This window comes from Micropterus dolomieu, linkage group LG01 (genome assembly GCF_021292245.1).
Source record: "Micropterus dolomieu isolate WLL.071019.BEF.003 ecotype Adirondacks linkage group LG01, ASM2129224v1, whole genome shotgun sequence".
Lineage (NCBI taxonomy): Eukaryota > Metazoa > Chordata > Actinopteri > Centrarchiformes > Centrarchidae > Micropterus > Micropterus dolomieu.
Genome location: NC_060150.1, coordinates 1,843,921 through 1,867,781, shown reverse-complemented (window position 1 = coordinate 1,867,781; position 23,861 = coordinate 1,843,921). Strand labels below are relative to the sequence as shown.

At 42.8% G+C, this 23,861-nt stretch overlaps 5 protein-coding genes across 6 annotated transcripts in view; 3 read left to right on the top strand and 2 right to left on the bottom strand.

Moving 5' to 3' along the window:
- LOC123972061 (transcriptional-regulating factor 1-like) overlaps window positions 1–2,158 on the top strand; it is an 11,142-nt gene extending 8,984 nt beyond the window's left edge. The window contains exon 11 of the mRNA XM_046051274.1: window positions 1,834–2,158. Coding sequence (XP_045907230.1) covers window positions 1,834–1,869 — 36 coding nt within the window. The 3' untranslated portion in view covers window positions 1,870–2,158. The remainder of the gene's footprint in view (window positions 1–1,833) is intronic.
- The window catches only part of lipt1 (lipoyltransferase 1), a 29,693-nt gene extending 21,224 nt beyond the window's left edge, over window positions 1–8,469 (bottom strand). Inside the window, exons 1-2 of the mRNA XM_046051207.1 lie at window positions 8,311–8,469; window positions 1,805–1,901 (exon numbers count right to left, since the gene is read on the bottom strand). The gene's annotated coding sequence lies outside the window, so the exon portion shown is untranslated. The remainder of the gene's footprint in view (window positions 1–1,804; window positions 1,902–8,310) is intronic.
- Window positions 3,041–6,096, top strand: lg01h1orf115 (linkage group 01 C1orf115 homolog). The gene is made up of 2 exons (XM_046051812.1): window positions 3,041–4,173; window positions 5,546–6,096. The coding sequence occupies exons 1-2, from the start codon at window positions 3,955–3,957 to the stop codon at window positions 5,666–5,668; spliced, it is 342 nt and encodes a 113-aa protein (XP_045907768.1). The 5' UTR covers window positions 3,041–3,954; the 3' UTR covers window positions 5,669–6,096.
- Window positions 8,351–20,385, top strand: LOC123971765 (solute carrier family 22 member 6). Its single transcript, XM_046050795.1, has 10 exons — window positions 8,351–8,587; window positions 10,862–10,959; window positions 11,042–11,196; window positions 14,093–14,261; window positions 14,349–14,451; window positions 14,620–14,762; window positions 17,087–17,298; window positions 17,672–17,780; window positions 17,862–18,113; window positions 20,098–20,385. Exons 1-10 carry the CDS (start codon window positions 8,351–8,353, stop codon window positions 20,174–20,176), a joined length of 1,557 nt encoding a protein of 518 aa, XP_045906751.1. The 3' UTR covers window positions 20,177–20,385.
- Window positions 20,386–21,181: 796 nt separating this feature from the next.
- The window catches only part of sh3yl1 (SH3 and SYLF domain containing 1), a 13,767-nt gene continuing 11,087 nt past the window's right edge, over window positions 21,182–23,861 (bottom strand). For both annotated transcript variants that reach the window (XM_046051376.1, XM_046051368.1), the window contains exons 9-10: window positions 22,712–22,744; window positions 21,182–22,397 (exon numbers count right to left, since the gene is read on the bottom strand). In XM_046051376.1, the coding sequence (XP_045907332.1) occupies window positions 22,177–22,397; window positions 22,712–22,744 (254 nt within the window). In that variant the 3' untranslated portion in view covers window positions 21,182–22,176. The remainder of the gene's footprint in view (window positions 22,398–22,711; window positions 22,745–23,861) is intronic.

Below are 23,861 nucleotides of genomic sequence, written 5' to 3'. Positions count from 1 at the left end.
ACAAAAGTATTTTGACAGCTAAATGTAGTAGTAAGCCAGTAAACTGGATGTGTTGACACAGTTTGAGTGCCAGTAGAGTCGGTTGGTTTAGTGTTTCAGGTCAGTAACTTCACTCGCTCTGAACACAAACGAAACTAAAGGCTGAATGAATACAAACCACTAAAACCAAATTCCTGTTATCACTCCACACACACACAGAAGCACAAAACACACACAGCGAAACACACACAGGACACACACTTCCTGTCAGAGGCATCACGTTTCTGAACATACTGTGACTTGACATTTCAAATAGCCGGCGTGTGTGCGTGTGGTCAGACCTCAGTGAGTCAACTTTAATTTTCCCATCAGTGTCGTTTCGATTCATTTAGATGTTGATCAGTTTGATCCACTTTAACTTCCTGTTATATAAAACAGTTAACTCATTTAGTAGTCAGATTTCTTCACTTTGTTACTCAATCGGTTGGTCTTCTGTTTTTCAGTCACGTATTGATTGATGTTTTAAAGACTTTGGGCCCCATTTTAACAATCTAAGTGCACGGCGTGAAACGGGTGGAGCAGTGGCGTTTGGGGCGTGTCCAACTGAAAAAGTGGTCAGAGCGAGGGGCGCATTGTTCATAGGGGTTGTAGTGAGTCTGTGAATTAGTTGTGGCTGTGTTTTGGGCGTAACATGCAATAAGCCAGTCAGATTGTCATTTCCCATTCCCTTTAAAAGCCAGGTGTGCTTGTACTTTCTTGTACTGTCTCTGATGTTCCTCTGTGGCTTATCAGTGACGTGTCTGAACTCCAGTCTGTTAACAGACAGACGCCATCTCCTCTGTGAAACGTCTGGATCCTCACTGCGCTGCGTTATTAGAAACTATGATGAACCGGTCGAGGGTCACATCTCTCCCCTACAGTGGTTTCCTTATTTTGTGCTTTGTTGCTGTATGAAGGTTTACATAAATGATCAGAGAGGCTGCTGTCAGTCATTGTAAACTTTTCTATGTGCAGTAAAGTCACAGCAAATACTGTATCATGATGCATTTAAACAGCAAACCAAAGGACAGGAAACCCTCCAGAGGAAACAGAATTCAACTTATAGCTTCTGAAACAATTTAGACTCTCTGATGGAGCTCAGGAGTGATCAGGAGGACGGCTGTTTTACTTCAGTTTCTCTGTATGAACCTGGACTGTGTGTGAGACCTTTTGGATGCGGAGAACACAGAACATGAATTAACATTAACCCTGACCAATCCTGTTGGCGTGTTAGGAGATTTGAATCATCATTGAAGTAATGTTGCTGTGCCTCGTGCCTAAATGCGCACAGTGTCTCTCTTACCTTTGGAGGTAATGCGCCCTTAAATAATAAAAAACAGTCAAATGCTGCGCAGTTGTCTTTAGACACGTTTCTTTTTGTTTAATGGCGCTATCACTTTCTGCTGCCTCAAGATAGCAATGCGCCGACAAGTTGCCTTACTACACCTCATTTTAAGCCAACACTCCCATGGGTGCACAGATGGGTGCAAGTGCATTTGTTATTTAAACAACGGCGTGCCTGGCGTGAAAATGACAACTGCGTCGGCTGGAAACTAGCAATGACACTTGCAACAAAGCCTCAAGTCAGGTCCAGCATCAGGTCTTGAATCAAGACTAACAAGTCCAATATCAGGTCCCAAGAGGAGATCTACAAGTCCCAAGTCAATATTCTGAGGTCAAAGAGGAGTTTTTGTTCCATAGCAGAGATTTCAGTAACTGAGTAATTGATCAGTCATTAGTGTATCAATCAACAACCCTGATCAAGTTTATGATGGTGCTAACTCACTTCTTCTTTTCATCTCTGTGTTTCTTCAGGGTCAGAAGTCATCAAAATCCCATGATGCATCATGAAGCCCTGGACTGCCGACTGCTGGAGCTACACACTACTTGTAGACACACACAGACGCACAAAAACACAAAGATTAATGTAAATTCCGTTTTTAAGGCTTAAAGTGTAAAAGCTGTGAGGCGTTCAGTGAAAGGGTTATGGGTTTAAATCCTCCCGGAAGTTCACTCATATAATGCTTAAACGCTTCACCACATCTTTCGTTATCTATTTATTTCCAGTTTGCTTTTCTGGTATCAGAAGTCATGTAGCGAAAAACAGTTGAACAATAAAGGAAAAAAACATTTGTCTCCATCCTGTAAATCGTACTGTTTCCTTCCTCTGCATCTGGCTGAATGTCCGATCAGAGCCGCCGAAATGTGTAATGTTTGTCTACAGCGGTTTTTTTTACTATGATCACTTAACACCTGTCCTGCTTCATGCCAGGTGTTAAGTGCTTGTTGCACAGGAAACAATTCACGTTTCCTGTTGCAAAGCATTATATATTTGATGTGTTGTTTGTGAGCGAGCAGCTCAGGTATGCTGAGATATTGTTTTTATTCCTTAATCCTCTCTGTCCTTGTTTCTTTCTCTTCTGCCTCCGGCTCAGCGCCAGAGTCTCAAAGCCGTCTCACTGTCATCACTTCACGGAAATTAGTGTTTGGTTTTTTAATTTTCTCAAATGACTTACCCCACATGGCCATAAGTATGCGGACATCTGAACATGTGATCTTTCTGGTTTCCGTGTTTCCAGCAGATATTGAACCTGCTGCAGGGATTTACTCCCTGAGTTAGTCAAGTCCAAAACGGATGGCGTTCCAGTTCATCTCAAATGTGTTGGACGGGGTTGAGGTCAAGTTCTTCGACACAAAATTGGGAAAACTATTTCTTTATAGAGCCGGCTTTGTGCACTCAAGCTTTATCATGCTGAAACAGGGAACACAAACTTTTGGAAGAAAATTGTTACGCTGAAGCATTATGAGTTCCCAATACTGGAAGTGACAAGACTAAACCCTAAAAAGCCCCATCCAGACCAGAACAGGGGTGTCCTAATACTTTTGGCCACAGAGGACAGGGCTGGGCAATTACTGCGATCTAATTTTCCTCAATAACAAATGTTCAATAAATGTTTGAATTAATTCATTTGAATCACAAACAAATCAGTAACTAACCGTCTGGTTTCTTCAACTTTTACTCAGGAGCAAAAATCAGCCTGAAATAAATAATGATTTGACATTTATCCTGAAAATTATTGATATCGACTGATTTGACATTTTGTGGCCGTATCACCCAGCCCTACTTGATATTTTACCTTTATCTGCTTTTACAAACTGAATCCTGGTAGTATAAAACAAGATTTACCTAAAATGTGAATAAAAGTTAATGAAGTTTGGTGGGATTGCGCCCGTTTCACAGCGCAGCCACCCGCCCAGTGCTCATGTGCAGCTTCTCCAGCTGTATTGCTGGAGCCAGATTCGTTCGGTGAGCACAGGGTTTGGTTTTTGTCTCTTTGGTACCGTGTTGTACCCAAACTGGCAACCTATTTCTGATGAAAATGGTTGTTTTTAGCATATAGTGCAGCCTCACAGAACTGGTGTAGACTCTTGCTACGTTTCTGTTTGCTTGGAGATTAAACAAACAAGCCAGAGCCAGGCTAACTGTTTCCTTAAATCGCTCCCATTCAAGACTTAATTACTTAACTTAAAATAAAAGGAGTCAAACGTATTCAGTTGTTGACAGTTTTGAATAATGTCTTTTTTTCTACACGACATGTTTTTCTAGTTTTTGATGTTGACTCAGCGTCTCAGTGTTTATTCTAAACTCAAAGGTTCGGCACAAACGTCTGCTGTCGAGGTGAGTAAAACTTTTAAAAACTGTTTTCAACTTCAAGCAGGCAACAAAAGAAACTAAACCCAAAGCTCCACATTCTTCTTCTAATCCTGCTTTTAGTGTGTTTTATGTCAAAGCTCAGAGTTTCCTGTGTCTGCAATGAGCTTCAGGCTACTAATAAAGTTTGACTCCTCCTCACTCCAAAGGTCCTCCTGCCTGAAAACAAGGAGGCGAGAGGAGAAAACAAGAAAGTCAGCCCGACAGACGGGGAGGAAGGAGGGATGGGAGCGCAGGAAAAGGAGGAGGACTCGGCTCCTTCGCCGGGGAAGAAGCAACAGAAAACATCCAAAGAAGTGTTTTTCTCCGTCCTGCCGGATAAATACGAACCTCTGATCGAAGAAGAGGAGGAGGCGGAGGAGGAGGAGACGCCAGAGGAGAGGAGCAAGAGGAAGGAGGAGAAGAAGAGGAAGAAGAAGAAGAAGTACAAGAAGTACAGGAAGGTAAGGATGACCTTAGACCCGAGGAGGTGTGAGGGACACATTGTGTTTCTGTTTCATGCGTTACAAGTTCAGCTAATCGACTCATCGATACATGAACCAAACTAACTGTTAGGCAGGTTGGACAGAGAGGATTTTAACATCCTGTTTGCTGCAGGTGAAGTCACAGGTTTGAATCCCTGAGGCTGTTAAACATTGACTCAGCAGTGTGAGCGTGACCTTTGACCCCGGCACACTGGATCAGCCTGACGCGGTCAACACAGATAAAGAAGAGGTTGAAACTTTCTACCTGAAACTTGTGACGCAGCAAAGACGCAGGTTTGCTTCCAGACGTGGAGGAGACGCAATTCAGACGTGACGCTGCATTTGTAGACGTTTCTGTCAATCCAGCAAACCAACAGCCCATTCACAGGCCGTCAAACCAACGCACACGGCGCCCTTAAGCTAAAAATAGGCCTATTTTAAATAACTGACATGTCAGGGTAAGGAGGACAGCTGGGCCAGACACCGGACTTTGACTCAGGTGTTTATTTTGAAAGTCTAAGCAGACGATGGTTTTTTTATTCTTCCTAACTGACCTCGTAGCTCGCAGGTACCCAGAGCGTTAAAGTGACGGGGGTGTCGACCAAGCGTCCATACGTGACGAGTTGGGATGAGAACGTGTTGAAATTACACATATGAAACCAAAAATAATAGTAGAATTAGTGATTGCTGTATTTTCATGCACTAGCTCTGGAAAATTGCATTTAGTAGCCGAACGAAAAGGTGATTTTTTTCACCTTCACTGCTTCATCTTTGATTGTTCATTTCTAATGAATACTATAAATACTTGGGCTGAACCAGAGACTGTCCCTCAGACCACACCCGCCCCCGTCCCCGGGCGGGATAGCGGCGTATAACGTCTTCGTATTTCTAGCAGGTTATTTCATTCATCGTTTTAATTAGGCTTCATTCTGAACCTTTTTCAGTGATTACTCACTATTTGAATCTTACTTCTGTTTTCTGCAAGTTAGAATGATGTAATTAAACCAAGACGGGCAACAACAACAATAATCCCCAGCAAAAAATAAAAACCCAAAATATCATTGAGGTATGAAGCGTGTGTTTGGAGAACGAACACACAGAGCCAGATAAATGAATTATTAGTGTTTCCCGCTCTGACAGGTGTGCACAGTTACCTGTTTCTGCCGGCCAGCTGGCTGCTTAGACAAACATTTATGTAGCTTGAGGACGACAACAGTCTCACTCTAAAGCTGAAACAAAGGCTGACTCACCTGGAGGCAGACCAGGTTTCTCAGGAACCATTTGCTCTGTGGCGGGTAATGGAGCCGAACCTTTAACTTGTTGTTTTTTTGCCCTCTGCTGTGTCTGTCAGAACGTCAGGAAGGCGCTGGGCTTCAGCTGGCGCTGCCTGCTGGCCGGTCTACAGACCATGGCCTGCGCTTACTCCACACCGCTCTCAGCCATGTCCACCGTGCTGACGGAAGTCCACAGATAAACCGGCAGCAGAGCATGATGGGATAGATTCTGAGCTTTGACCCATATTACCTTGGGGCCCCCTGTCCTGTTTGGCCCCTGGGCCTGGTGATCATCCAGGCTGTGCACCAGGAGCATGAAGACGGAAGGATGGATGAAGTGTTTAAAGTGTGGGAGCTTACGTAGGGATGTTATTACTAAAGATGAAGTAATAAATGGATTTTTGTAATAATACATCGATGGCTGTGAACTAAATGTTAAAACAGTAATAAAAGCTAAAGAATCCTCATTTAATCTATGAAGAAAATAACTTTTTAAAGGGATTGTTTTTGGTCTTATTAACACACACTCTGATATGTGTTGTATTTTTAGTTTATTGTGTCTGTACGTTTTTAATACACGACATTTAATGTGTCTGATGAACTTTAAATTCTTTTACTTCTACTATGTTTTTCTGCAGTAGTGAAAAACCACAATAACAATAATATGTACTGGATTACATCCAATAAACTCGCTTTTAATCTGTAACCTGCTGGTGTTGGTTAAATCCTTCTCTACCTCCTGGTCTAACTTCCTGCTTCCTTCCCTCCTGTTCTCTTTCTTCCTCAGTCTTACCTTTCGTACTTATTCTTTTACAGCATTTTGAGCCCTCGCAGCCTCTCGCGCTCAGTCACTTACCAGGTAAAGTCTGTGAGGGTTCAGGGTTTAGGGTTTAGGGGGGATATTGGGATTGGGCCAGTGTGTCTGGATCCAGTTTACAAACAGTAACTTGGATGACTAAGTGATCGACTCCGTGGTCAGTTATAACATCGTCAGACTATCGCGAAATATCCGTTTGCTTTACGAGGGAAACTATGTTCTACTACTAACTACTAAGTTCAATAACACGTAACGTTAGCCTATAAAAGCGTTCTTATAGTCCGTGTGCTGGCTCGCTCTGCAAAAACCTCGCTGATAAAACGATAGATGAAACAATCCACATGTTGTATTTTCCATTTACTTTCGTGAAGACAAAAGTCCGTTGAATGCAGGCGCGCTCCGGCGGCAGGGGGGGCACTTTCTATTGATGATAACTAGCTTGGCGCGACACCGGACAGTGGCGGCGTAACGTCCTAAAGGATCCGACTAGTTGAGACACATTTGTTTCGCCTTTTTCACATGAGCGGCATATCGTCGCAAGTAAGATATATTACTATTATTACTGTAGACTTTTCAGTCAGAGGGGGGTCCAAGGTCTGTGTTACAGGGGTGCTGGCCCCTGTTGGCTCCCCACCAAATCCGCCACAGCCTAGCACCAACTTTCCTTCCCTGCCACCTTGTTTCCTACTGTCCCTCTTCTTTTCCTTTTCTTATGTAACCTACCCTCTTCTTTCCTTCCCTAACACCCAGTTTCCTTCTCTGCCAACTTGTTTCCTACTGTCCCTCTTCTTTTCCTTTTCTTATGTAACCTACCCTCTTCTTTCCTTCCCTAACACCCAGTTTCCTTCCCTGCCACCTTGTTTCCTACTGTCCCTCTTCTTTTGCTTTTTTTATGTAACCTACCCTCTTCTTTCCTTCCCTAACACCCAGTTTCCTTCTCTGCCAACTTGTTTCCTACTGTCCCTCTTCTTTTCCTTTTCTTATGTAACCTACCCTCTTCTTTCCTTCCCTAACACCCAGTTTCCTTCTCTGCCAACTTGTTTCCTACTGTCCCTCTTCTTTTCCTTTTCTTATGTAACCTACCGTCTTCTTTCCTTCCCTAACACCCAGTTTCCTTCTCTGCCAACTTGTTTCCTACTGTCCCTCTTCTTTTCCTTTTCTTATGTAACCTACCGTCTTCTTTCCTTCCCTAACACCCAGTTTCCTTCCCTGCCACCTTGTTTCCTACTGTCCTACCTTATTTCCTTCCCTCTTAACTTTTTAGTGTCCTCTTCTCCTTTCCTTATCATTCCCTCTTCTTTCCTTTCCTAACACCCTTCCTCCTCTGCCGCCTGTATTCCCATTATCCTCCTCATTTCCTTTCCTCATCCTCCCCTGCCTCCTTCCTTTTTCCTACTGCCTCTTCTCTGTTTCCCACCCAGCTGGAAGTGAAGTAGCAGCAGCATAATAAATGAAGGTGTAATACATGAGAGGACCAGGAGGTGTCCTTGCATCACTGCTCTGAAAATACACCACTTCTTCTTCTCCTTATACGCAGGGTACAAACCACAGAGGACCCTGGGGGGGGGGCTCTATTTTAGTCACACACTAATATGTTTCTGTAATATCATCATGGATCATGCGTAAAATAAGACTAGTGATTCTTGCATAATTCACTTTTACAAACATGCATCCTGCAAAATCATAAACTCTCTTAAACTGAAAGAGCAGAAACTTTGTTTAGTTCCCCTCTCGGTCGCCATGATCCACAGGAGTTAAAGGACAGAAGAGCTCTGCACAGCAGGCAGGACAGGTTGGGGAGGTTGTGAGCCCCCCTGACAGCACTCTGCTTATAAGGGAAAGGAGGCGGGGAGGAAGTTGAAGCCTCGGCTGTCCGTCCGTCTGGCAGGTCAACAACTCTCCTGACAGCAGCAGCTGTTCAGCCGGACAGACCTGAAGGGACCTCTGAGGCAGAGACACCAAACAAAATGGAGAGCTCATGAACTTTTCCGCTTTGTGTCCATTTCAAACTTTTTGTTGTCCTACCACAACAACAGCAGGAGGTTGGCAGGACCTGAGAGCGGCCATGTCTCCGCTGCAGCTGTCCGTCTACTGGCGCCTCTCTCTCGTCTTCTTCTTCAACGCCTTCCTCTTCTTCCTCGACATTTTCACGGCCGCCGTCGTCGCGACCGTTTGTCACCACGGCAACGGCACCAACGGCTCGGACCCGCCGCTGCACGGAACGCCGGAGAGCAGCCAATCACGGTCCGGGGAAAGTTCGGAGCGCGAAGCCGATTGGACGGCGCTGAGCGGGAACCAAGATGTGAGTGATGATGACGTTCAAGAGCTTTTCCACGATGTTCCTGTGATATTTAACGATTTATTAATGTTTTATAAGCTTTAAATTTAGTTTAGCTCCGTAAGATACTTTAAAACAGCGATGTCAACATATATTCGGTGTCAAAAACACAACAACTCTACAGAGTAACCTACAACGTTAATGCGCAGCACGAAGCTGTTAATGTTTATTATAAAGATTATTATATAAATATAATAATATCAAAACTATTTTGTTAGCCATCTTACACGGAGTCAGGGTGCAAAACTTTTGGTCCACCACCCGAATAGCTAGCGATTGCTCAAAGTGTACCGGCCACTCAATAGACTTGCACTGTTTGTTTGTTTTTTACTGGTGAAGTAAATCTAGCAAACATTTGCATATTTTCCGGAACGTCCGGTTTCTGGCCCTCCGTCCACCCAACCACCTCCTACTCTGTCTTTTCTGTTAAATATTATATCTATACCCAGCGCTTCCCCCACTGCGTTGAACTATGACCCTAAAAGGCTCCCCAGGGCGTTACAAACTGATGCCAAACGGGTCTTGACCATGCGTCCATATGGGACGACTTGGGAGTGAGAACAGGTTCAACAAGTTAGTCACCAATTCATCCTGTAGCCAGCTGGGCAGATTGACAGGAGAGTTTACAGCTGAAATAATTAGTCGATTGGAATAAAATTAATCTGCAACCATTCAATATTTTAATATCATACAATATAACATTTCCATAATTTTTCAAATCTAATGCCAGAAAATGTGCTTCTTTTCTATTTGATTGTGCAAACTAAATATCTTTGAGGTTTCTGACTGTCATGAAAATAATAAAATATTTTCGGACATTCCAGAACAATAAGTTGATTAATCAAGAAATGTGCAATTTATCAATATGGAAAATCATCTCCTGCAGATGATTTGTGCCGTCACTACGCTCACTGGTTTTTGGTCAACAAATAGCTTAAAAGCTAAAAACCACAACGTCTCGTCATGACAAAATGTGTCACGGTAAAGTAAGTAAAGTTCAAGGTTTTATTGTCCATAAATTAGCTGAAACACAGGCAACAAACGGGCAGATATAAGTCCAGGTAAGGTAATGCAAAACCCAACAAGCAACAAGTACCATGGCAAACAGGATGAGACGTCCTGTCCACTAACATGTAGTACACTGTGCACACTATGTACTTACTTGCGTAGTGTTTGAATTTCAACAGGGTAGTGTTGTCTCAAATCAAAAAAAGAAAACCGCATCATATGCTTCCTCTTCTTTATGGTGATTGGAAACCCTCATCATTATCTCCATGATTTGACAGTCACTGTCACCTTCCAAAATATCTCTTGTTTGCTCATTTAACTTCGATTAAATTAGATTCACAAGTTTGAGAAGAGGTTGGTGGTTCCTCCCCTTCCGCTACGTAGCCCAGATGGCGGCCGTTGAGGGTAGCACAGGTAAATATGGCGAGGCTGATGAGGGCATTAGTTACAGGTGAGGAGTGGGTGGACTATAGGCCAGGTAACTGCAGGGCTCAAGAAGGAACTGGTGTGTATTTGGGTGTGGCGGTCAGGTGATGGGGAAAAGAGAGCTGGAGGATGGCAGGTCTGGGGAGCCAGAGAGCAAGGCAGAGGGCCAGGGCTGAAACATGGACGCCTCCTGGAGCAGGAAGTGGTTTTTGCCAGGTGTCATGGCTGAACTTACCGTAACACTGTGTGTTGATTTTGGTCGTTTGATTGCACATGTTACACATTTGCACCACAAAGGTTAACTATAAATTTAGGAGGTTCTGCACTTGTTATGACACCCCTGTGTCATAATCTGTTTCTAAGACCTTAATCATGTCAGTCACATAAAGTTGAGTTTAATTAAATGACCACAAAGTATTTTACACACAGACACCCTGGGGTCAGGTTAGGGCTGGGCAATAAAAACACTCAGGAGCAAAAATCAGCCTTTAGATTTGACATTAATCCTGATAAATAACATTTATTCATTTAGCTGACGCTTTTATCCAAAGCGACTTCCAACTGTTATATGTGTCAGAGGTCACACGCCTCTGGAGCGACTAGGGGTTGGTGGACGTGTCACAGCGGGGGATTGAACCCGGGTCTCTCTCACCACATCATCACCACGCCATTATTACATACCGCAGAGGGTGGGAGGTCAGGGGGCCACATTTTTGCCGAGGGGCTCCTTGGACATGTACATTTTCAACACATCTGTCTCCAGTGATTTATTTGTGTGTGTGTGTGTGTGTGTGTGTGCGTCAGTCAGTGTGTGGTTGGACAGACTGGCTGTCCTACGGTCAGACTCTCTTCATGGTCGGCCTGCTGCTGGGATCTCTGTTCGGAGGAGCCATATCCGACCGGTAAACACAAACACAGTGATCTGTCTCTGTAGCTCCTCTGACGTGCCGCCTCACCGCTGCCCTGCTGGTCTGTCTGTTGCAGGTACGGGAAGCGCCCGGTGCTGCTGGTGTGCGTGTGCATGCAAGCTGTGTGTGGCCTCGTGCCCGCCGTCCTTCCTCAGGCGCTCGTCTTCCTCGCTGTCCGCTGCCTGACGGGCGTCTGCTGCTGCTGCATCAACATCTGCTCCTTCAGTCTGGGTAACTCTCCTCTTCCTCCTTCCTTCCTCGTTACCAAACTGGCCTCAGCGAGTTGCGGTTGACCGGTTGTCCTGTGAGCTTTATTGGACCGCGGTGGGACACGAGGCTGATAAAGAGCACGTGTCCCAGATAAAGTAATGCTGACCGGGCTGAGCGCTGATGAAGCCGGACAGCTTCCAGCTGCTTTCTGACCTCTGACCACTGCAGAGCTGTGGTTGGAGGAGACATTTGTGGAGAGACTGGAAGCTCTTTGGGGGCGGCAGGTTCATCACGGCCCACAGCCTTTCAGGAAAGGATGATGATGATCATTTCAGACCTGTACCGGTACCGGGGGGGTGGTCATTAAAATCTAAAGGCTTCATCCTCTGGGGAGCAGGAATGTGGTGAAAAGAGGTCTTCACAGGTATCCAAACACCATCTGCATCAAACCTACGCCTGACATGCACCTCCCCAAAAATGTAACGACACGTTGCGGCAACACGGACTGCAAGAACTGTGATTGGTCGGCTTGGTATCGTGTCATTTCCGGCTAATTTCACTTAAGTTACTGCAGTTCAACATCGATCAGCTCCAACTCCAACATGATCCGCTCACTTTCAGACGCCATGGTTTGTAGCAGAACACAGTGGAACACAGAAACCCCTCCGCCAACAAGCGTGTAGGCGACGCAAACACCAACACACAAGTACAAATGCTCACAACCTGAGCCGGGACCCCAGTCGGGCTGGGTCCAAATCCCATTGGGTCCCAAGGCGTCACCAAAACAAAACAAACACTACAAACATATATTACTTCAGACTTTACGAACAGGTAGCTCAGGAGGCGAATCAGGTCTGGTGGGGTCCTGTGGTATTTCTGCAGGTCTCAGTGTCTGTGTTTTTAAGTGGATCCAGGTGGACTGTCTCTTTATGATTACATGTGATCACAGGAGGAAAACGTGTTTTTGCTGACAGAGAAACGTCTGCTCTTCTTCTAATTAACCTGCTGTTCTTTCTCTGTCGGGGTCTGTTCAGGTCCACTGCATCCTGGATCAGGTTGTAATATTCTCAGCTTTATTCAGAGGACATTTACATTTCAGATCAGGTCCAACATTTAAGACCTTTAACTGTAAGTGGTCAGCAAATGTCATGGTAGTTGTTGGGATATCTTACTCTGAAGAATTAAAACAGCTCACGTTTTAAAACTAGTTACAATAATTAGAAAATCACTGTGATCTTTCATCCAGATCTGGTTATAGGAGGAAATTTAAAGAATCTGGGTGCCGTTAAAAGTAACCTCTGATGCTTTCCCTCATTTTCTGTCACATACAGTGTTACAGTGTCAGATGCTCATATTAAACATGCCCAAAGTTTCTAACAAGGAGGTAAATGTGTGAAAAAGTCCTCCCTGTCATGCTGATATTATGCGACAGCTTTTCACCTCGAAGAGAAATATTGTCACGTTTTAGTATCACAAGATCTCGTCACAATTGTGAAGGAAAGTTAGTTTCTTGGTGGACAGACGGCTTCACCTGTTGCTAAAGTAACCGTTAACTACTGCTCGTTAGTTAGCTGAGTTAGCCATGTGGCTAGAGGCCTGAAAACCTTCTCCCAGCGGTCCCAAGCTCCTGCTAGCCGTGTAAACACTCACCCTGAGCTCGAGCTCTCAGCCCAGGTGGAGTCAGAGACGTTGTATAGAGAAGACATGCCACTTTAAGAATCCTCAATACAGATCTATAGGGAAAGCCGGTAACACCAAAGATGGCAATTGTCCCGCCCCTCCCGCTAGAAAGCCAATCGTCTTCTTTTAACAGCCGAAGCGGGAAACATATTTCAGCCAATCGTGTGGTTCCACTGACGTAAGGGGCCTACTGTGGATGCGCAGCAGAAGTATAAGCGGTCCGGAAAAACACTTTCTAAACCTTATTTTGGGGCAAAGTCGTGAAACTTTTTCAGCGATTTTTATCAGATTTTAATGCTGATTCTGTTCATGTAGTTTTTATGTCCCGGTGACCAGTGAAAGTGCAGATCTGGCTCTCTGTCCATTCATTCAGAGAGGAGCCTGGTCTAGTTAGGACGAAATAGCTGCCAAGATGGCTGCCGAGTGGCAGAACTTGCCTATAAGCACTTTGGCTAAGCTAATAGGGCCACTAGCAGCACGGCTAACAGGAGCTAGCTTTACAGTTAGCAGCAGTTAGAGGTTACTTGTCCACCTAGAAACTCTAGAAATTATGATCCAGTTTCAACAGAATCTGTTAATAATATAAAAGTTGTGTTTTTGTACAGTGATCAGTGAGGCCCTGAGTGGATGGTACCTACACTGGCCCCAAGAAATACTCCTTCTGTTTTTCCAATCTACTTCTTGTCTCCTTTAGGTTGACTATCTAACAACTGTCCAGGGACTATGGATGAAAAACTCTTTTGGCTAACTCTGGTGCATTAATGTCAGTGTTTTATAAATTAAATTGAATTATAATAATATGTTGTGGCCTGTTAAACATTAAATTAATTACATTCCGCGCACTATTGCTATTTTCCAACATAAGTTAAAGCTGTCCTATGCCGTCGAGCACACCGGTGGGATAACGAGGCGGCGCGGCTCACAAGCCCCTTAGCAGACTTCCTGGAAGGTGGCCAATCAGAAGAAAGTGGGCGTTTGGGGGAGGGGCTTGTTCCAGACAGATGATGAACTGAGGGGCCAGTAAAAGATAAACAAGGCTTTTTTGAACTCATGCAAAGCTGCACTAGTGGAGTCCCAGTATACAAATACAGAGCTGGACATTAGTGTAATAGATCCCCTTTAAAGGCCTCCTTACAACAACAAGCGAGATGTTGTCATGAGTTCCTTTAAAGACACGTCAGCTTTGGCTTTAACGCTGAAAACGCAATGTTTAAAGGTGTTTGTGTTTGAGGTGCAGCTGTGGAGTGGACCCTCCCTGCTGCTCGGCTCTGGCCGCCGGCCTTCCTGCCGTTCTGCTTCAGTCTGGGGACGATGGGTGGAGCGCCGCTGGCCTGGCTCAGCCCCACCTGGATACAACTGCACCTGGCGCTGTCGCTGCCTCAGCTCATCTGCCTGCCGCTCTACTTGTAGGTGCACTCACCTGTCTTGCTTAGTTTTTGAATAAAAAAATGGGAGCTAGATACCAGCTTGGAGGTGTTTTTCTGTCTTTCAAGCTCAATCCCAGAGTCTCCTCGCTGGCTGTCGTTAAAAAGGAGGACAGACGTTCTGGACCGTTACAGCAGCAACAGCCCGGCAGACAAAGAGTGTCTGGACCTGGTAAACACACACAAACACTTGATGTCTCCTCTGAGCCATTAAACCCAACATACTGCAATACTCACCAAAGGCAAATAAAAGTCACTGATCATCTTTCTCTAGTAATGAAAACATCCTGTCAGTTAGTCAGGGAGTTCACAGTTTGTGTGTGTGTTTCTGTGTGTGTAGCTGTTGGACTGTACCTGGTCCGACCTACAGAAAGCCACTGAGGCCCCGAAGGAGGGGCCTCTGGGAAGCCACGCCCCCAGTGACATCATCCACCTCAAACACCCGACGGTCTTGCTGCGGCTGTTCATCATGAGTTACCTGAGGTACAAACAAACAAATAAGAAACGTGTTCCCTGCAGGGTTTGAAAAAAGATTTTCAGAATAAAGTTCTAATATATAGAGAAAACAAAGAGCTTTAGTAATATTTTCAGTAAAAAAACTCATAATACTTGCAAGAAATACCATCATTTGTCATAATACTATAAACCACTTTTCATAACAGTTTGACTTTATTCTCATACAGCATTTGTCCTTTTTCTTATAAAATATGTAAGACCTCTGTTTTGTTCTAAAAATATCTCTTTATTCTCTAAAACTCAAATTGTTTTTAGCCATGGTGAAGAAAATATTGGTTTCTTTCCTGTGTGTATGTGAATGTATAAGTCAGCTCGTGCGACATTGACTACCAGCTGTATACAGCGTGCTGACCTCAAAAATCCAGCTGCATTCTAACATTAAGCTAGCTCTCCTTATTAGCATGGCTCCTTGCATGCTGGCTAATAACTTTTTCTAAGCTGGGTCTCCGACATTGTACGCGGTAAATCAATGAACGTGTGGGAAACACTGTATCAGAATCAGAATCAGAATCAGTTTTATTGCCAGGTATGTGTACACACACGAGGAATTTGACTCAGGATTGTACATTGCTCACGATGTGCTTACTTATACAATAATAAAATAATAATAAAATAAAATCAGACTCACAAACTACAGAATAGACAACACTAATATACACACTATGAACAAAACAACATATTGACAAATAGTGCAGTATGTGTATAAATAACACATTGCATTTATTTTATGTTATCCTATTCTAATATACGTTCAATTATCTGTTATGTTCTGTGTGTGCAGCACCAATGAACACACGTTCGTGCAACTCTGTGTTGTATAAATAAACTTCCTTGACACTCAAGATAATAATATAGAAGAGAAAAAAAACAGGTGGGAAAAAGGAGATTGTAGATTAAGTTAGAGGTTCAAAGGTGACAGTACTATAAAACACACACATAATGTATCACTGTTAAATCAACAGGAGATCTTTGAACCTTTTTTAGGTTGTGTCGTAACAATCAGAAACACTGAAAGAACAGCCGCCATCCTGTAATCCCCACCCACAACATTTACGACTTGTAACTGTGCACATGTGTTTCTAAAAAGTTTAGATGTTGGCTTAGAGTTTTGAATTCAGAAAAGTTTAGATGTTGGCTTAGAGTTTTGAATACAGAAAAGAATCCTTTATGCTAATAGAAGCCAAACTTGGAAAAACTTCTTAGACAAAAAGCCTAAATCATCGTCCGCCCTGAGACATTTTAATATGATGGCAGCTTTTCAACAGTGAAAGTTCAGGTCATAAGGTGAAAACTCTGTTTCGTGTAACCTGTTGGCCAAAAACATGAGAAACCAAATGAAAACCAGGAGTCCAGGCACATCTGTAGAAATGTTAAAAGTGTTATTGCAACACATCATCAGCTGTGGGTGATTCATTGTAATCAGTCACAGTGAATATTTGTCAGAGTTACATTATTTCTGCAAATTGACACAAAAAAAAACACAAAGGTCGACTTGCTTTTTGTCTCTTGCTTTTCAGCCACATCTGGTGGCCCTCCTCAGTATTTGGAGTTGAAATGTATCGCAAGTCTATAGCAAAGTAAATAAGACATAAAGTGCAAACCATTCGTGTGGTCCTTACGGTAATTTTTACAAAGAACTTGTTTTTTAAATTAAACTTTTCATAAATGTGACGTTTACAGTCTATTTTAATTTCCTTTTTTTCCCCAATAAAATATCCTGGAAATAACATAAATTTGCTACTAAAGACATGAAACAGAAACAATATTCTGAGTTAAGAACAATTTGAAGGACAAAAATTTAGGTCTAAATAAATAAATAAATGCAGAAATGTAAAAATAAATAAATAAATGCAAAAAGTAGAAATACATAAATAAAATACTGTATGCATGATTTAATAAATAAATGTATGAATAAATTATTGTATACATAAATTACTAAATGTATACATAAATAAAAGAATAATAAATAAATGTAAAAATACACAAATAGCCTTTGTCTTTACCAAAATGCATTTTAAAATAAATTATTTTAAATTTTATTTCTGTATTTGAATTATTTATTTTTGTTTGTTTGTTCATTTATTTACAGCAACGTAATTGACTGGAGTAACATTTAAACACAGGTGTGTTGTATCCATCAATTTCTTTTTCTTTCCAGGAACATTTCTAAGAACTTAAAGTTCATCTTCACCTTTTTTCTAGGAAACTTGTCAGAAACTACGAGATGCATAAATAAAGTGTTGGTAATGATAAGAAGAGACATATAACCTGTTTGTCCTCCTGGCCTGCAGTGCAGCGTCAGCGTTGACATACTTTGGCATCTGTATGAACATCGGCTCGTTTGGCGTTGGCGTCTACTCCGCCCAGTTCTTCTCCGGCCTATCAGAGGCTCCGTGCCTGCTCGTCCCATTGGTTCGCCTGGGGCGCCGGCCAATCAGCATGCTTGCTCTGTTCCTGAGTGGAGCGGCCTGCTTCCTGTCGTTACTGCTGTCCAGATACAACGGTGAAATATCTGTGTGATTTGCAGCAGCTAGTTTACCAGTAGTAGTTATCATTAGCATGCTAATAATGTTAACCGCAAGATAATGGTTTTAAACTGTTTTATAATATTAGCATGTTAATAACGTTAATCACAAGCTAGTGCTAATAATATTAGTTCTGCTGCTAATGTAGTTTAACTAAGTTTTAGGGGTGTTCAGTGGTGCATCATCAGCATAAAGTCGGATACTTTCATAAGTAAAACATTTGTAAACATGATTATAATATTAGCATTAGCACATTAATCCACTAAAATAAATCTATATATAGTAATATTAAGGTCTCACAAAAGACCCTGTTATTGATCTGTAATCAGGTATTATTTATCGTGTGTGCAGCTGAGCCTGTGCTGGTGATGAGTCTGGCTTTGCTGGGAAAACTCTGCATCCTGGCAGCCATCTTCATCTCCATACTGTACAGCATCGAGCTGTTCCCCACAGTAGTCAGGTACAAACTAACACATACATACATACATACAGGTACCTCTGACACGGTATATACCACATTAACCATGGCGTATTAATCCAGACAGCGCTGCGTGTCCCTGGTCAACCTGTGTTTCCGGGTCGGATGTCTGGTCAACTCCCTCGTCCCCCCCAATCCAAATGGAGCGATCTCACTGGCTGCCATGGTTGTGTACAGCAGTGGACCAATTGTAGGCTGCGGCCTGTGCCTGCTGCTGCCGGAGACCAGCGGCGTCCCACTTCCTGATTCGGTGGAGGACTGTGATGCCCAGCCTCGGCCCCGCCCACCCAGCATGGGTGCCCTCTGGAGGACAAGGTGAGAAAAAACTGAACAGACCTACATGAGAGATGGCTTTGGTTACTACTTTCCTGGTATAAGTGTATTTCATTATATTTCAGTAAGAAGCCACCCTGTTCTCTAAAGTGCTCCTGTAACATAAATTCAGCATAATGAACATTTCCACAGCACCAGTTCATCGATCAACGTAAAGCTACTGTCACTGAAACACTTTCGTATTTGCTTTTGATATGAAAAACATTTCTGGTCACTGTGTTCTCTGCATGCCAAAAGACTACCAAAAAAAAAAAAGGCAGTGTTGCGAAAATGTTTTTATGCATACTTGAGTTGGTTTTTGCCTTTTTCAAAAAATAAGTAATGAGCTAAATGGGAGGTGGAAACAGATTTGCAAAATAAGTTCTGACTTCACCTCACGATTGATCGTCTTCCCGGTAATACCCAGAATGCACAGTGAGATTGCTGGTTGCAACTTGCCCAGTTAAAACACATTTTCCTCACATCCATGGTCCTCAGGTCCACGTGACTGTTTTGTTTCCGCTTTGCAACCCATACTAACATGCATAACGTCAACTTCTAACAAAACTGCGCTTTGCGTAGCCAAGCTTATTTGCTGATGGAAACACGCCTAATTCGCATTTAGTTTTTTTGTTTTTATGACATTTCAAGTTTGCTCAAAGTTCACTCGACAGTCAGATGGAACCATGGCTACTGTGTAAGAGAGCCAGCTTGATGTCGTCGAAATCAAAGCAACAAAGATGCGCTTTCCTGCTAACACCTGCCTTTACGCCTGAACGTCAGAGCTCAACAGCTGTGCCTCGTAACTACAACACACAGACATCTGACACCAAATTAGTTTGAAAGAAAATGTGAAAGTGGAAAAAAAAAAATTTGCGTAAGGGTATCTTACCTTCATCGTGGCGTTCATCGTCCTTTCCATGGACAAAGTGAATAAAGTAAAATACATGTTAAACGTTAGATTTTAAAACCATTTATTCACATAATAAAGATCAAGATATTTGTACTTAGGTGTCAGATACGGACATTTGAGTTGAGTGGGGAATTTTAAATATTTTCTTTGGACACCTTCAAAAATTCAAGGAGTGAGCTAAAGGTTGAATCCTTGAATCCAGGCCCAGGCGCAGAGCTTTCGCCAGTCGATGACCCCGATAAAGGCAACGAGCCCGAACGTGTTGCGCGTTCTTTTCGTTTGACCTCCACTCTGGCGGAGGTGAAGTTATGCCAGAAATCTCTCCTCGGCTTCTACACCTTTCAGTCGCTCCTCAGGGCGAGAAACATCTGGCAAGCATCTCTTCTGATTCAGCCACTCTTGTTTGGACCCGAGCAGGATTTTGTGACCGGGTTTCTCAGAGCTCTTCAGTCTTCATCTTTGATGTTGCGGAACGCGGTTCCATCTTAGCCGCCTTTTCTGAGTAATTTCACAATCTCTTAATCTTAAAAATGCAGTAACTCCCTTAAGTGCGATTAAAACCACAAATTATACTTAAGGAGTATTCTGGAATGAGTTGACTTTTCTCAGAAACATTAAATCATCGAGTTTTGTTTTTGTCAAATGTCTTTTGAACCAAAAACCCAAAAATGAAAAAAACCTACAACTGGTTCCAAGTGGCCTCTGGTTTTCTTTCAGAGCCTGTCCTCTGGAGCAGTGTTGTCATTTGCATATTGCTGAAGAACAATGTGACCCGAGGGTCCAAAACGTTGACGTGCTAAACCAACTCTGTCCCTTATGTTTCTTCTTTTTTAAACGTGACCTTTAACGACATTTTTTACTTTTATCCAGGATGTTTTTCAAGCCACTGATCAAGCTGTTCAAGTTATTCTCAGTCACGTTGCAGCGACTTTGAACAAGAAAGTCAGACATTCAGGAGGATTATTTTTTTAAATCAGCAACTAAAGATCAGCTACTGTCTGTTTAAATCACATGACACACATTAACAGCTGCAACGTGAATGATCGTGTTGTTTTATGTGGCGTGTGTTTTCAGGAAGCTGGTGAGCAGCCAAAGCAAGAATACGGAGACGGTCCCTGCAGAGAAAGACGACGCACACACAGGACTGATATGAACACACACACACACACACACACAGAGTGTTAGTTTAATGAACTTCTTTCACTTCTGTTTAGTTCTGATTTCAAATTAAAGACCAAAACAAAAAGAAAGTGAGGGAGCACGAAGCGATCTCTGAGTTCAGAAGGCGAATGTTTCTTAATGTGTTGTTTTTATTCTCATGTTGTTGTTTTTGTCACTGAAAATAAACTTAACTGAAACACAGTTTTCCTCCTGCTCACCGCTGGTCAGAGTCCAAGAAGTATTCATATACATAGTACTACCACAAACATACTCCAGCGTAAGTTACAGCTCTGTGAGGCTGATAACACGCAACAGCAGCCGGTTAGCAGCAAACACAAAGTCCAGCTGAGGCAGACGGGACTGTCGTTACTTCTCAGGTCAGAAATTTAAAGTTTAGGATGCAAGAAAAGGGTCGGTGGCTATTAAAAACAGTGTTTCATTAAGGTAGTACGGTTTAAATTTGTAGTAAATGGGTTTCTGTGTCTTTTTAAGAAATGAAACATCATTACTGTGTACTTTAAAGTACTCAGAAGTAAAAGTATTAATAACACAGTGTACAAATATTGCATATTTAAAAATAAACTAGAGTAAAACATTCATACGTGAACATCTGTTTTTTGGGATGTGTGGAGTCAGATTTTATCCGTACAGTTGCAGCGCTCTCTGCAGGACAAATAAGGAAGTGCAGCCCTTAAAATGACAAACTATTCCATTTATATATTGACGCTGGAGTTTTTGGACAGATTAAAGAATGTTTGGATTTAACAGAACGCATCTTAAACTACTTCTTTATCTGTTTATTTCTAAATAAGTGATATTCCTTTCTTTAGAGCTCCAAGGTCAGTTTGAAACTTTAAAATGCAGCGTAAAAACACCAAAACTGGTTATTATTAAAACAAACACTGATCAAGCGTTTGCTTTGGTTTAAGTGTCGTTACACTGATTTGTTTTCATATATTTGGACTTTCTTTACCAAAATGAGCAGAAATACAAGCAACATTTTTATAACTAAGATTTATTTATGATCCCTAAACAATTTGTAAAAAACACTTCCCAAACACGACATGATTATATGAATCAAACTGACAGAAAACACCTGCTGTCATCTGCAAACTATAAACTGACACAAATGTCCACAAGTAATTTGCCCCATTTACTGCTGAGAAAGCGGAGCCAGTAACAGATCCCAGAAGTGAAGCTCAGTGAAATACTGACAGGAACACACAATGAACAAACAAAATCTTTACCTGAAAGTTTTGCTTCCATAATTCAATTTAAATTCTCTCCAGTGTATAAATGGTGACTTCTGTATTACTCAGCCTTTCACCTATTTCCCCCCGTTTGTGATTGTGCGGCAGTCGAGCAGCAAAACATGGCTGCAAACGTCAAAGTACGTCCGCTAAAGTGCTTGTTTTTCCCTACGGACAGGCTCAGATTGTTACTACAACAGTCCAGACAGGACGCCTACAGAGGGAGAGACCTTTTTCTAAAGAGTGAGATCCTTTTTGTTTCACCAGAAACAGCCATTACAACGCTCTCGTCCGAGCCGCCACTTTTACCTCTCTGATCTCCAGCAGCCTCGATTAGTTTCACCAAAGTCACACAATAACACAAACTAACTAAATGAGCAACTGTGAACCAACTTTTAGGAAATTAAATCACAGAACCTGTAAAATAAAGTGATTATTTTCATCAGCGACTAATCTGCTCTTTATTTTCTGGACTAATCGATTAGCTTCCTCTAAAACTTTAGAAGACAGAGTGAAATGTGCGTCCAAGTATCCCAGAGCACAAGGCGACTGTGTGTTATTACCTAAAACCAAGAAAAGCGACAAATTCCCACATTTGAAAACCTAAAACCAGCAAAACTTTGACGACGAATCAACTCATAAAATCGTTACGGATTCATTTTCTTTCAGTTCATCGACTAATCAAAATGCCTTAAGTGGCGTGGCTGCAGCGCCTCCTTCAGACCACCGGGGGGCGCAGCACTTAGTAGGTGACGAAGTTGGCGGGGAAGATCCCGACCCGCCCGTCGTCCAGTTGCCCCTCCCACCAGTCGTACTGGGAGTCGGTGCTGGTGATGACGGTGATGCGGTCCCCGGGGACGAAGCTCAGATCGCCGGGCTGCTGCCCCGTGAACGGGTGCGTGGCCGTGCAGACCAGCTGCCCGCTGGCCCCGCCCACTGACGGTCCTTCACGTGGAGGGTTGGCTGGAAAAGAAAGATTTAGTTTTAATTCATCTTAAAATCAGAACTTTAATTTATTTATTTAATATTTTTATAAGCAGTTTTTCATGTAAAAACATTAAATGGCTCTGAATACTTTTTATACTTTAAGTACATTGTCCAAATTATACTTTTACTGAAGTTTCAATGCAGGACTTGTGGTACTAGTACTTTTACTGAATACTTCCTCCACCTCTGGTGTGTGCTTTTGTTTTGTTGAGCTGCAGCATGGCGAGCTCTCAGCCACGTCACATGATGAAATATTGATCATGTATTGATGCAAGTTTGTGTGGTCGTACCGTAGTTTTGAGAGCTTCTGGAGGCGTACTGACCTGAAACAGAGAGCACAGAGTACATCAGTGCAGAGACACGAGTCTAAACAAAGAACTGATTACAGATAATGAATCTATTTTTATAATTGATTAATCGTTATCTGCTTTTAAACGGAATCTCTTTTTGTTGTTTCCTCTTCTTTCTTTCTTTCCCTACTTCATACATCTAATTATTTACACTGCTGGTCAATTCATCAATCTAATCAATGATTAGATTTCAACACAGAACGGGGCTGCTGTAAAACCTTTGACCTGTATATACAAACACACTGGGCGCAGCTTTGCCTGCCGTCTTCCTGCAGTTGCAGGTCGACGCTGTGACCAGTAGAGGACGCCGCAGGATCAGACCGCACAGACACGCTGGCAGCGCTGCAGGTGTTTAAGGCCGGCTATAAAAACAGAACGCTTCCTCGCTGTTAATGTGCAGCTCACACAGCTGACAGCAGTTACTGATGAGTCGGTGTGTGTTGATGTTGGCAGCTTCATCAAGGTCGCTAGTTAATAACAGACAGGAGAACAAACACACCTCAACTTCCACCTTCTCACAGACTGTGAGCTGCTGATCTCTCACCACATGTCCAAGAGAGACAAGAGGAAAGGAGGAAGGACAGGAGGAAAGGAGGGCGTAGGAAAGGAAAGAAAGTGGCAGGAAAGGAAAGAAAGTGGCAGGAAAGATTCATGAAGAGGTAAAATGGAAAGGAGACAAAGTAAAGGCAAAAGAAGGAGGCACTGTGAAAGAAAACAGAAGGTAGTGAAGGAATGTAGGGAGTAATGAAGGAAAGAACAAAGGTGAGGAGGTGACAGTGAAGGAACGGAGGTAAAAAGGAAAGGAGGTAAAGAAGGAGGAAAGGAAGTAAAAAAGGAAAGACGGAGGTAAAGAAAGAGGAAAGGAAGTAAAAAAGGAAAGACGGAGGTAAAGAAAGGAGAGGAAATAAAAAAGGAAAGACGGAGGTAAAGAAGGAGGAGAGGAAATAAAAAAGGAAAGACGGAGGTAAAGAAAGAGGAAAGGAAGTAAAAAAGGAAAGACGGAGGTAAAGAAAGGAGAGGAAATAAAAAAGGAAAGACGGAGGTAAAGAAGGAGGAGAGGAAATAAAAAAGGAAAGACGGAGGTAAAGAA

Coding starts and splice junctions, on each gene's coding strand:
- LOC123971765 (XM_046050795.1), top strand. CDS start 8,351: ATGTCTCCGCTGCAGCTGTCCGTCTACTGGCGCCTCTCTCTCGTCTTC. Junction 8,588..10,861: donor CGCTGAGCGGGAACCAAGAT/GTGAGTGATGAT, acceptor TGTGTGCGTCAG/TCAGTGTGTGGTTGGACAGA. Junction 14,452..14,619: donor ACAAAGAGTGTCTGGACCTG/GTAAACACACAC, acceptor CTGTGTGTGTAG/CTGTTGGACTGTACCTGGTC.
- lg01h1orf115 (XM_046051812.1), top strand. CDS start 3,955: ATGGGAGCGCAGGAAAAGGAGGAGGACTCGGCTCCTTCGCCGGGGAAG. Junction 4,174..5,545: donor AGTACAAGAAGTACAGGAAG/GTAAGGATGACC, acceptor TGTGTCTGTCAG/AACGTCAGGAAGGCGCTGGG.